The sequence below is a fragment of the Cherax quadricarinatus genome, chromosome 69 (genome assembly GCF_038502225.1).
Source record: "Cherax quadricarinatus isolate ZL_2023a chromosome 69, ASM3850222v1, whole genome shotgun sequence".
NCBI classification, from domain to species: domain Eukaryota; kingdom Metazoa; phylum Arthropoda; class Malacostraca; order Decapoda; family Parastacidae; genus Cherax; species Cherax quadricarinatus.
Window position 1 is genome coordinate 4,786,484 of NC_091360.1, and position 14,315 is coordinate 4,800,798.

General features: G+C 36.1%; 1 protein-coding gene across 7 annotated transcripts in view; it reads right to left on the reverse strand.

Annotated features, from left to right (window-relative positions):
• The window catches only part of LOC128701872 (gamma-aminobutyric acid receptor subunit beta), a 432,036-nt gene that overhangs the window by 37,102 nt on the left and 380,619 nt on the right, over positions 1-14,315 (reverse strand). For all 7 annotated transcript variants that reach the window (XM_053795830.2, XM_053795828.2, XM_053795833.2 and 4 more), the window contains 2 exons: positions 6,698-6,853; positions 4,405-4,556 (listed from right to left, as the gene is read on the reverse strand). In XM_053795830.2, coding sequence (XP_053651805.1) covers positions 4,405-4,556; positions 6,698-6,853 — 308 coding nt within the window. The remainder of the gene's footprint in view (positions 1-4,404; positions 4,557-6,697; positions 6,854-14,315) is intronic.

Here is a 14,315-nt window from a genome sequence, read left to right on the forward strand (position 1 = left end):
CTCTGGTAACTCTTTCCCCTCCCTCGAAACTCTTGCCCCTCTCTGGAAACTCTTACCCCTCCCTGGAAACTCTTTCCTCTCTCTGGGAACTCTTGCCCCTCCCTGGAAACTCTTGCCCATCCCTTAAAACTCTTGCTCATCCGTGGTAACTCTTTCTCTTCCCTGGAAACTCTTGCCCCTCCCTGGAAACTCTTGCTCCTCCCTGGTAACTGTTTCCCCTCCCTGGAAACTGTTGTCCCTCCCTGGTAACTCTTGCCCATCTTTGGAAACTCTTGCCCCTTCCTTGATAACTCTTTGCACTCTTTGGAAACTCTTGCCCCTCCCTGGAAACTCTTGCCCCTCCCTGGAAACTCTTGCCCCTCCCTGGAAACTCTTGCCCCTTCCTGGAAACTCTTGCTCCTCCCTGGAAACTTTTACCCCTCCCTGGAAACTCTTGCCCCTCTTTTGTAACTCTTGCCCCTCCCTGGAAACTCTTGCCACTCCCTGGAAACTCTTGCCCCTCCCTGGAAACTCATGCCCCTCTTTTGGAACTCTTGCCTCTCCCTGGAAACTCTTGCCCCTCCCTGGAAACTCTTGCCCCTCCCTGGAAACTCTTGCCCCTCCCTAGAAACTCTTGCCCCTCTTTTGGAACTCTTGCCCCTCCATGGAAACTCTTTCCCCTCCCGGTTAACTCTTGCCCCTCCCGGGTAACTCTTGCCCTCTCTGGAAACCTCTGCCGTCCCCGGTAGCGTACCTGTTCTCAGTCAGTGAACGTAGGATCGAGTCTCCTACACACCTTGTGTAGATGGGCCCACACGACTTTAGCGCTTCAGGCGTATATAAAAGAAAATATACTACGCTCTCCATGAAAATTTAGGAACGCTGTCAGAAAAGACATTCTGTGTTCCTTTTAGTGGACGGAGGATCAAGCTCGCATCGGCTTAAGGTAGCTCATCACATTATAGTAATAATAATAATGATGATGATGATGATGATGATGATGATAATAATAATAATAATAATAATAATAATAATAATAATAATAATAATAATAATAATAATAATAATAATAATATTAATAAAAATAATAATAATAATAATAACAATAATAATAATAGCATATTATTATTGTTGTTATTGTTATTATTATTATTATTATAGTTATTATTATCGAAAACGAAAAACATCGATACTACTACTACTAATAATAACTATATTGAAAATAGTATAAAAATAATAACAACAGTGATAATAATAATAGCAGTAGCAATAATAATATTTTAATAATAAAGTAATTATGATAATAATAATAATAACAATAGCGTTTCAATAGAAACTGGTGAAGGAAATGGTGTTCTCTTTCCTTGGATCAAACTTGATTATCTATTAGTTCCTAGGTATGGTAATGACTCCTATATGTTGAGAACCTTTGTTTAACTAAGACACATATGGTCAAGAACCTGCACATATGTAATTATTTACATATATATGTATGTATATATATATATATATATATATATATATATATATATATATATATATATATATATATATATATAAATATATATATATATATACATATATATATATATATATATATATATATATATATATATATATATATATATATATATATATATATATATATATATATATATATATATATATATATATATATATATATATATATAGTTATAAGGAAATAATGAAAGAAGGAGCAGTAATAAACGAAGATGAAGAAGAAGAGCAGGATGAAGTAGAAGAGAATCATAAAAGTAGGAAAAGAGAAAATGGTGATTAAAAATAATTATAAGTTAATGTACTTTATAAAGTTTTAGGTGGGTAAAACCTCGTACTTGAGAAAGTTCTTTTTTTCCGTCTTTATACCGCTAGTCAACTTCGACATACTTCTCTCTTTGTCTCTGTCTGTCTGTCTGTCTGTCTGTCTGTCTGTCTCTCTCTCTCTCTCTCTCTCTCTCTCTCTCTCTCTCTCTCTCTCTCTCTCTCTCTCTCTCTCTCTCTCTCTCTTTCTCTCTTTCTCTCTAGTTTCCTTTTCAGCTGCTATTCGTTTTGGATTAAGGAAAATTTCTTGATTATTCATTCTTCACTTTTTTTTTGGTCGTAGTTAAAGTTGTTACACCGCTTTCTTTTGTAATTAAATTATGTTGCACTGCTATTGTTGCTATTTAAAGAAGTTGCTTCGTTCTTCCTGTTTCTCCTGTCAACAAATCTTCATCTTTCTTTCTCACGTCTTTTTAAGGAATGTGTTGGAACTGTATTTACACTAATTTATGGTCATAGGAGCTCCCATTTCTTCTAATACTACCATAACTACCACTCCATTTCTATACTATTGCTGCTACCATTACTACTGCCTCCCTTCACCCTTTATTCCCCTTTCTCTTGTGCCACTAAACTACTTTCTCTACTTTCTACATTTTTTTTCAATTACTGCCTTCATTAACTTCGCTCTCCATGTGTCTGGATCTTCCCTAGTGCAACGAAGCATAGGAGGCCTGGTCACAGACCGGGCCGCGGGGGCGTTGACCCCCGGAACTCTCTCCAGGTAAACTCCAGGGAATATCAGTCCCTCGAGCATTACTTATGTTAAGGTGTGAAAAATTTTATGGCTTTGCTATTACTTCTACTGTTATTTCCACTGCAAGAATTACCACTACTACTGCTTCTTTTTCTTCCTCTCTTGGTCCCGTCCCTGTACCCCTCGGCTATATATACTGGCTCCCTCACTCTTTTGTGTTAGTTTGATTTTGTAAATGGTCCAGGTCGGACCGAAACGTCGTCGTAAGCTTTTCTCTCTCCTTCGTGCTGGTTATTTGTGTATATTGTGTATATTATTTGTCACTGTATATAGCCATTTTGTCCTGCATGCGTCTAGTCTCATCCGTCTGTGCCTCTAAATTCTTCGTTACCTGGTTCTTCCTTAGATCCTAGCGAGCCCTATCATACCTATTCTTAAAGCTATGTATAAAATCTGTATAGGTGTGTGTTTGTGTGTGTGTCAAGTAATACTAGCCTAAGAGAAAGAAATGAAGAAGATGGAAAATGAGGGAGAGAAGAGACAGGGAAGAAAAGAGAGAGAGAGATAAATCTTTCATAGATAAAGAGAATGGCTTTCAGTAAGAGATCAAGTTGCCAAATATATCATGTAAAGGCACTAGAAAGAAGGGGATGAGCAGGAAATGAAAGTATATAGTGATAAAGGAAAGGAGAGTCAGGAAAATAGAACTGAATGTAATGATAAGTCGAGTGTAAAAGAACTGAGGGAGATAAGATAAGTTTAATGAATGGAAGTAAAGAGGGTGATGGAGGATGGGAGGGAGAAGGGAAGGAGAAAGAAGAAATAATAAGGAAAACGAATGATAATAATAATAATAACAAACTAAAATCTGACTTTTGCATTTCTTATGCAGAAATTTTTTGACATACGTATCTACATACATACATGCATAAATATATATATATATATATATATATATATATATATATATATATATATATATATATATATATATATATATATATATGTATATATATATATATATATATATATATATATATATATATATATATATATATATATATATATATATATATATATATATATATATATATATATATATATATATGAATAATACTATTTAATGGGGAAAAGTAATGGGAAATGGTGAAAAATTGATGAGATTATATGGTAAAATTAATTATATGTTTATAAGCAATAACCACTGGAAAAAAAATATCTTCTTAGTAGATAATTAATCCATCAAGTTAATGGACAAAATATCCAGTGAATAGCAAGTTACAAGTAAGCTCCTTGACAAATTACCTACTTTATAAGTGGACAAAATTGTCCTTGAACTTTGAAAAATATGATCTTTTAAACTCTTGAAGGAATTATTTGTTGATCATTCTAAATAAACAGTAAATCAAAGCTCAAGAGAGCTGGTCATCTAAAGTCTAGGACTCTGGGCTCTAGATTTGGCCAGCTAAAGCCTTTTAGAAGTAACAGGATAGAGTTCCAATAAAAGGCCAGATGAAGTCTTGAAACTGGTTCACTAAAAGCAAGATGTTAGGTAAAGGTTCTACTAGAACCCTGGTCTAACATGACATTGGTCAGTGATAGCTGTTGGCAAATGATCTTTATATTGTTGAATTAGCGGCAACTATAAACCATAGCTAACCTATCTACATATGAAAAGTAGGCCAACTATATCTATGTGCCTTAGACAAATTATGTTAGACTTTGGTGGCTAACTAGACCTTTTTGGTTAGCTAGAGCCCTAGACACAGTACAATGTCAGAGCTTTTGGACAAGTTATGGCTAACTAGACACAATCGGTTAGCTAGAAATGGACAAAAATGGCTAGTAAGGAGCTCTGTCTACGTGAGCCTCACCGTTGTACTCACTGTCTGCTTAGGAGCGTGGTCAGGATGGTCTTGCGACGCGTGAGAGTGGTCCAGTGTGGCTGCCTTCCGCTGCTCAGCCATCTTCTGGATCGCTAGGATGCGATTCTTTCTCATCTGGATTCTCTTGCCCATGTATCCCACGGCGGCATATTCTGTCGGGGAGGGCGAGAAGTGAGACACAGCTAGATGGGAGAGGGATGAGACACGGGGAGACGAGAGATGGATCAAAGGGATTGACGCTGAGAAAGGGTCAGGGAGCAGTGGTGTTCGTGGAAGATCACAAGACACGGAGTGAATAGTGGGTGGGAGGGAGGAGGGGTTAGGTCTGATAGTGGGCGTCTCAGAACAGTTGTAGAGAAAAGCTGGTGAGAGAGAGATCAGAGGCACGTGGCTTGAAAGGTGAGAGGATTAAGAGGAAGGTGAAATGGGTGGAAGTTCACAAGGGAGAGACGAGGAGACAAAACTGAGAGGAAGAAGGAGCACACTGAGAGGCAATTAGGAGACACGAAGGACAGAACTGCCCCAAGCGTAACGTTTGTAAATTTACAACCTGGATTACAAAAAGCCCTCTTACTCAAACAACCTTTTCAGACTCGGCCATTCTCAGACATAAAACTTGTTTCTCAGTGTCCTGGCGACAATAAAGCCATTTGAACGCTCTTCTCGGGGTCTCAATTGCCCGTGTCTTATGGCAGTAAAAGTCTAGAAGTCAGAGAGTAGCGTTAAGGTTTATCACATGCCGCGAACCAGTGAATAAGGCACCCTTACCGACCAGGACACCATATGCAACCATCCTCCCCAATTGAGGATATACCTGATGGCTGACATTAAGGAAATGTTAGTCTGACGACGTCTCCTCTAGGGGGACTTAGGAGAAAGAGAGAGAAGGCAGGAGAGAAGATACTGAAGAAAGAAAATAGGAAAAAGATGAGAGGGATATAGGAATGAGAGAGTCAAGAGGAATGGGAAGAGATAACTCCCTCTTCCGTCTTTTCCACACACCATCATTATTCTATCTTTGTAAAGTAATTTTTGTTAGTATTCAGTTTAGCATAGTGGAGGATTAGAAAGAAAAAACGCCCATGGAGAGTGGAAATTCTCAGGACTGAGTGTATCGTTTGGATATCCTAGATAAAGCTGATGTTATAGTCTTCAGGGGCGTGATAATCAGACCTCTTAAAGTTGTATGTTCTCTGAAAGGAAAGTCGGAGTCGTTAAGGAGACTTTCCTGATTATAGTGAGCCATTAAGAAAATGAGACCTTACTAAAAAGACCTAGCTGATAATAGAGTCATTATGTGCGAAAGATCTTTATAAAGAGACGTGACTGAGAGGGAGGGAGGGAGCCTCAGGGTTCTCGTAGTAGCCAACTCAAGCCAAAGGCACTTTAGGTTGTAAGGCACATGTGTAATAGTTGGATATCTACATTACTTAAAGTTCCGCCTACACAGTAGGTTTCTTCAATCAAATACGGAGGCAGCAAGTGAAGCAGCGAAGATGCACATGTCTTACTCATCAACTTTTCAGTATTTTATACCATTTTCAATAGCACTTTAGTTAATGGGGTAAATACTTTTCTTTGTGGAAGACGGTAAATGTAATCCTTGTTTACAAAACAAAGAACAACAGTGCGATAAGGATCAACTACAACCTAACTTCTAAAACTAGGTAGTATATGCAAAATAACTGCGGTTATTTTGCATATATTACTATTATTGCATAAGGTACCATATCTAAGCCTACAATTCTCTGAACAAAATAGTTATTAAGAGAAGAGAACTTCAGGAAGGGGAAAAAAAGCCTTTGTGATAAAGTGACCATTCTGAGGATAAATGGCTGGCTCTAGTTATTAAAATGTACTGGTCTTTCTTAAGAGATCTGACCGATTATAGAAGGTTTTTAGGGGAAACCTTTATTTTTTTTAAAGAGATCTGGTTAATTACAGAGAGTCATTAAGAAAGTCATAAAGAGACTCATAAATAAGCATTAAGAGCGTCATCAAGAAACTTGGCTGATTATAGAGAGCTTTTAAGAAGAGCTGCTTTTTCCTCCTCCTTCTGCTCTTCCTCCTTCTCCTCATTATCCTTCTGTTCCTCTTTCTTCTCCTGGAAAAGATTTAAGGCTCACATTGGGCAATAAGATACTGAGGCTCCATACACTTACAAACTTATTAAAATCCCACAAACAGCTTTAGTTGAGGAACAGAATGATCCCCCTTTTCCTCCTCCTCCTAGTCCTGCTCCTCCTCGTTCCTCTCCTCCTCTTCCTCCTCCTCCTCCTTCTCCTCAACTTACCAAGCAGGGAGGCGAACACCATAACGAAGCAGGTGCCTAGGTAGACATCGATGGACTTGACGTAGGAAATCTTGGGCAGGGCGGCGTTAGTAGAAGACATGAGGGTCGTCATGGTGAGCACAGTGGTCACGCCCAGCGATACTCTCGCAGGCGTGGCTGTGGGCGTGGGCGTGGGGCAAGGGGCGCACCAGCGACGGTGGGAGACGAAGGAGAGAGAGATAGAGAAGGAGAGAGATATCGTGTGGTTAGTTCAAATATCGTGGAATATTGTTGTGGGGGGTTGGTGTGGGAGATGGTGGTGATGGGTGCTGTGATTGTGGTTTATGGGGGAGGGTGGAGTGGTGAAGCTGTGGTGGGTGGTGTGATTGTGGTAGTGATGATTTTGATGTGCCTGCTATGGTAGTTATAGTGGTTGTCAGTGGTGGTTGATACTGGTAGTGATGGTGTTTGTGGTGACGGTAGTAATAGTGTTATTATTTAACAATGATAGTGGTATTAGCAGTGGAAGTGGTGACAGTACTAATAATATCATTAGTAGTAGTGTTGGTGGTAGTGGTAGTGATATTTACAATGAGAGCAGTGATAGCAGTTGTAGTGATGACGGTGGTGACCGTACATCTAGTTGCAGTAGTAGTAATGAGGGGCTGATTGTAGTAATGGTGGCGGCGGCAGTGGTAATTAATGTTTACGGTGGTACTAGTGGTAGGAGTGTTAGTGATAGAGTGATAGTGCTAGTAGTGTTAGTACTGGAATTAGTGGTAGTGGTAGTGATAGTGTGAACTTGATTTTTTTACAATATATATATATATATATATATATATATATATATATATATATATATATATATATATATATATATATATATATATATATATTTATTATTATCACACTGGCCGATTCCCACCATGGCAGGGTGGCCCGAAAAAGAAAAACTTTCACCATCATTCACTCCATCACTGTCTTGCCAGAAGGGTGCTTTACACTACAGTTTTTAAACTGCAACATTTTATATATATATATATATATATATATATATATATATATATATATATATATATATATATATATATATATATATATATATATATATATATATATATATATATATATATATTTATCACACTGGCCGATTCCCACCAAGGCAGGGTGGCCCGAAAAAGAAAAACTTTCACCATCATTCACTCCATCACTGTCTTGCCAGAAGGGTGCTTTACACTACAGTTTTTAAACTGCAACATTAATACCCCTCCTTCAGAGTGCAGGCACTGTACTTCCCATCTCCAGGACTCAAGTCCGTCCTGCCGGTTTCCCTGAACCCCTTCATTAATGTTACTTTGCTCACACTCCAACAGCACGTCAGGTATTAAAAACCATTTGTCTCCATTCACTCCTATCAAACACGCTCACGCATACCTGCTGGAAGTCCAAGCCCCTCGCACACAAAACCTCCTTTACCCCCTCCCTCCAACCTTTCCTAGGCCGACCCCTACCCCGCCTTCCTTCCACTACAGACTGATACACTCTTGAAGTCATTCTGTTTCGCTACATTCTCTCTACATGTCCGAACCACCTCAACAACCCTTCCTCAGCCCTCTGGACAACAGTTTTGGTAATCCCGCACCTCCTCCTAACTTCCAAACTACGAATTCTCTGCATTATATTCACACCACACATTGCCCTCAGACATGACATCTCCACTGCCTCCAGCCTTCTCCTCGCTGCAACATTCATCACCCATGCTTCACACCCATATAAGAATGTTGGTAAAACTATACTCTCATACATTCCTCTCTTTGCCTCCAAGGACAAAGTTCTTTGTCTCCACAGACTCCTAAGTGCACCACTCACTCTTTTCCCCTCATCAATTCTATGATTCACCTTATCTTTCATAGACCCATCTGCTGACACGTCCACTCCCAAATATCTGAATACATTCACCTCCTCCATACTCTCTCCCTCCAATCTGATATTCAATCTTTCATCACCTAATCTTTTTGTTATCCTCATAACCTTACTCTTTCCTGTATTCACCTTTAATTTTCTTCTTTTGCACACCCTACCAAATTCATCCACCAATCTCTGCAACTTCTCTTCAGAATCTCCCAAGAGCACAGTGTCATCAGCAAAGAGCAGATGTGACAACTCCCACTTTGTGTGTGATTCTTTATCTTTTAACTCTACGCCTCTTGCCAAGACCCTCGCATTTACTTCTCTTACAACCCCATCTATAAATATATTAAACAACCACGGTGACATCACACATCCTTGTCTAAGGCCTACTTTTACTGGGAAATAATTTCCCTCTTTCCTACATACTCTAACTTGAGCCTCACTATCCTCGTAAAAACTCTTCACTACTTTCAGTAACCTACCTCCTACACCATACACTTGCAACATCTGCCACATTGCCCCCCTATCCACCCTGTCATACGCCTTTTCCAAATCCATAAATGCCACAAAGACCTCTTTAGCCTTATCTAAATACTGTTCACTTATGTGTTTCACTGTAAACACCTGGTCCACACACCCCCTACCTTTCCTAAAGCCTCCTTGTTCATCTGCTATCCTATTCTCCGTCTTACTCTTAATTCTTTCAATAATAACTCTACCATACACTTTACCAGGTATACTCAGCAGACTTATCCCCCTATAATTTTTGCACTCTCTTTTATCCCCTTTGCCTTTATACAAAGGAACTATGCATGCTCTCTGCCAATCCCTAGGTACCTTACCCTCTTCCATACATTTATTAAATAATTGCACCAACCCCTCCAAAACTATATCCCCACCTGCTTTTAACATTTCTATCTTTATCCCATCAATCCCGGCTGCCTTTGATGGGATAAAGATATATATATATATATATATATATATATATATATATATATATATATATATATATATATATATATATATATGCAAAACAACCACTCTGAAAGAATAGAAAAATTCCAAGCGCTTTCGTGACTACTCACATTATCAAGGAACTTGATAATGCGATAATGTGATAATGTGAGTAGTCACGAAAGCGCTTGGAATTTTTCTATTCTTTCAGAGTGGTTGTTTTGCATACTCTGAAATCACCTGTTTACTGTGATCTTATTGCATATATATATATATATATATATATATATATATATATATATATATATATATATATATATATATATATATATATATATATATATATATATATATATATATATATATATATATATATATATATATATATATATATATATATATATATATATATATATATATATATATATATATATATGCTTATACACTTATGCATAATAAATCATTGGCAAAGAAAATGAACACGCCGGAGATCTCTCTTTTAGACATTATCATACAGAATATATTATGCAAAACATAGGATGATATTTAAGGTCAGATCACTGTCGAAGGTCAGGTCACCATCCAAGGTCAGGTGTCTGTCCAAGGTAAAGTCACTGTCCAATGTCAGGTTACTGTCCAAGCGGAAGAAATTCCTCTCACGATAACTCAGTATTGATCTTGTCACTGCTTAAGTTACCATACAACAATTGTATATTGTTTTAGTAAATCAAGAAGATACAACAAGGTTCCCTAATGAGTTAATGCATTTACAATATCATATACTTCTCTCAATATTTCAGCCTTTTTTTTCTCCTTTGCATATTTTTCATATGTAACAAGATGGTTATTGAATGAGAAATGGTGAAAGTGTTTCTTTTTTTGGGGTTGCCTCTCCCTCGGCAGCAGACTCTTCGCATTAGTTGCATTTGTGTCCTCTACTTAACATATTGTAGGTAATTCTACCAATATTAATAAGGACAAAATTTTAGGCTTTTTTTTGTAGACTTTCAAGTTGGGCGTCTTAAAAATTTTCAAAATATTAACTAAGTGCAGCCTATTATCCTATTCTCTTTCATCCAGAATAACACAGAAACAAGTAAATTGTTAATTTTTTTTAAAACAGTTTATTTTAGAAGATGAATTCCTATAACACAGAATATTGCTTATGCATTTACTATTTAAATCGGTCTTCAAACTTTTTTTTCAGATTTATTGTTTAAAAATCGGCATTCAATAAATTGTAGATTTCCCATAACAAGTCGAAACATCTGTGTAAATTTTTTTCATCAAGTATTAAAATCTGGTCTTCAACAGATGATATCGGATTTTATATTAATGATTTATATTACTTAAAAATGAGATGATATCGGAATTTATATTAATGATTTATATTACTTAAAAATGAGATGATATCGGAATTTATATTAATGATTTATATTACTGAAAAAATGAGATGATATCGGAATTTATATTAATGATTTATATTACTTAAAAATGAGATGATATCGGAATTTATATTAATGATTTATATTACTTAAAAATGAGATGATATCGGAATTTATATTAATGATTTATATTACTGAAAAAATGAGATGATATCGGAATTTATATTAATGATTTATATTACTGAAAAATGAGATGATATCGGAATTTATATTAATGATTTATATTACTGAAAAAATGAGATGATATCGGAATTTATATTAATGATTTATATTACTTAAAAATGAGATGATATCGGAATTTATATTAATGATTTATATTACTTAAAAATGAGATGATATCGGAATTTATATTAATGATTTATATTACTTAAAAATGAGATGATATCGGAATTTATATTAATGATTTATATTACTGAAAATATGAGATGATATCGGAATTTATATTAATGATTTATATTACTGAAAAAATGAGATGATATCGGAATTTATATTAATGATTTATATTACTGAAAAAATGAGATGATATCGGAATTTATATTAATGATTTATATTACTTAAAAATGAGATGATATCGGAATTTATATTAATGATTTATATTACTGAAAAAATGAGATGATATCGGAATTTATATTAATGATTTATATTACTTAAAAATGAGATGATATCGGAATTTATATTAATGATTTATATTACTGAAAAAATGAGATGATATCGGAATTTATATTAATGATTTATATTACTGAAAATATGAGATGATATCGGAATTTATATTAATGATTTATATTACTTAAAAAATGAGATGATATCGGAATTTATATTAATGATTTATATTACTGAAAAAATGAGATGATATCGGAATTTATATTAATGATTTATATTACTTAAAAATGAGATGATATCGGAATTTATATTAATGATTTATATTACTGAAAAAATGAGATGATATCGGAATTTATATTAATGATTTGTGTAACAAATTTCCTAATATCTAATCCTCTAAAATTGATGAAAATGATGTTTGAATAAAAATTATTGGTAATGGTTATAATTTTAACCATAATTTGCGAAGGGGTGGAGGAGTAAGCCAGCGGAAGGCCTCGATCAGATAACAAAAATCTTCAGCTGTGGATCATCATATCACTAAGACCCACGTCAGGAAACACTTGTACTGTTTCCTAACAAATCTTACCTAACCTTTGGAACAAATTTCTGATAGTCTAAGGTTACAACACTTACCAAAAAATTATATATTATCAGTAATAACGTATTTATAATTACTCAATGTTTACCAAATCAAATCTGTTAAGAATAAAGATAGAAGACGAACTAGCATAAAAAAGACAGTAGACTGATGAGCCATTTTGTCAACTGTAGATTACAGATACAAAAAAATAATGTGCATTTAGCGTTACTGAATATATGTTAAAACGCAAACCTATATAAATATGGTTAAGCTGGAATTTGTAGATGAATGGCTCAGAGAACCGACATGTTGATAAATTAGACACATGTGCAACTCTTGGGTATCTTTATTGAGGAAACGTTTCGCCACACAGTGGCTTCATCAGTCCATACATTGGAGAAACTTGAAGAACTGGAGGAGAATGAGGTAATCAGTCCCTCAACCTTGAGTCGATGTGTTCAGTCCATCAATCTTCAGTCCATCTACTCAAGATTGATGGACTGAACACATCGACTCAAGGTTGAGGGACTGATTACCTCATTCTCCTCCAGTTCTTCAAGTTTCTCCTATGTATGGACTGATGAAGCCACTGTGTGGCGAAACGTTTCCTCAATAAAGGTACCCAAGAGTTGCACATGTGTCTAATTTATCAAGCTGGAATTAAACTGGAAAAAATGTTTAGTTAATTTATATATATACATATTTATATGATAGTATGAGAGATCTCACATTTATTCATTTTCTTATGTGATTTATAGTATATATAACAATTCATGGTATATATACTATAATTATTATGCAAATATAGCGAACAAGCGATACATGATGCCAGAGAACCACGAGGGGAGATGAATGATAGCTCTAGGTCTTTCGTGTTGAAATCAACACGTCATCAGGAGCCTTCAGTGATGCAGAAAGGACGAGGTGGTCCGAGTAAATACGGTCACAGGGTTAGTATTCCTCTATAGTCTTAAACATTGTTTCAGACTATGGAACAATACTCTTCTCCAGGCTGAGGGACTGACCACCACAGGGAACATCCTCCTGGAGTGAGCAAGGACTCCAGCAAGGACGTTCCTTGTGACCTTATTTGCTTGGACCTCATCCTCTTTTCTACGTCATTGCAAGCTCCTGAAGATGTGTTGATTGCAACATGAAAGGACGAAAGGCCTAGAGCTGTCATTCAACTCCCGTCATGGTTGTTTTGCATATATATATATATATAGTGAGAGAGAGAGAGAGAGAGAGAGAGAGAGAGAGAGAGAGAGAGAGAGAGAGAGAGAGAGAGAGAGAGAGAGACAGACAGACAGACAGACAGACAGACAGACAAAAAAAGAAAGAGAGAAAAGGGATACTGCAAAAGAAGTTATAAAATGTGAAGTATACTCATAAGGAGAAACGGATAGACAAAACTAGGAAGCAGTGAAAGAGGAAAGATACTTTGAGAGAATAACATGCAAACATTAATAGAGAGAAACGAAAAGAGAGAAAAATAAAAACTTAAACATTTGGAAAAAGAGAAAAAAAAATATAAAGAGACAGAGAGAAGTAAGGGGGTAGACGAGAAGTAGAGAGAAATATAGACATAGGAAGAAAAATAGAGGGAAATAAAGTTGCTGAAAAAATAAAGACGTGGAGAGAAATAAAATTAGAGGAAAGTTAGAAATACGAAAGATCCAGGAGAATGCATGAAAATCATTACAAATACATGTTATTATTTGTTAGAGCTTTGTTAACAATAACATAGGGAGTTTATAGCTTGTTAACAGCAACAAAAGGTGGTTAGAGCTTGCTATTAACATGGGCGGCTAGGGCTTGCTAACAACAGCAAAGGGCGATTAGGGCTTGCTAGAAACTACATATGATGGTAAGGGGTTTGCTAACAGTAACATATGGTCGTTAGGCCTTGTTAACAACAGCAAAGAGCGAGTAGGGCTTGCTAACTACAACATAGGGTGGTTAAGACTTGCTAACAATAACATAGGGTGGTTAGGGCTTGCTAACTACAACATAGGGTGGTTAAGACTTGCTAACAATAACATAGGGTGGTTAGGGCTTGCTAACTACAACATAGGGTGGTTAAGACTTGCTAACAATAACATAGGGTGGTTAGGGCTTACTAACAATAACATAGGGTGGTTAGGGC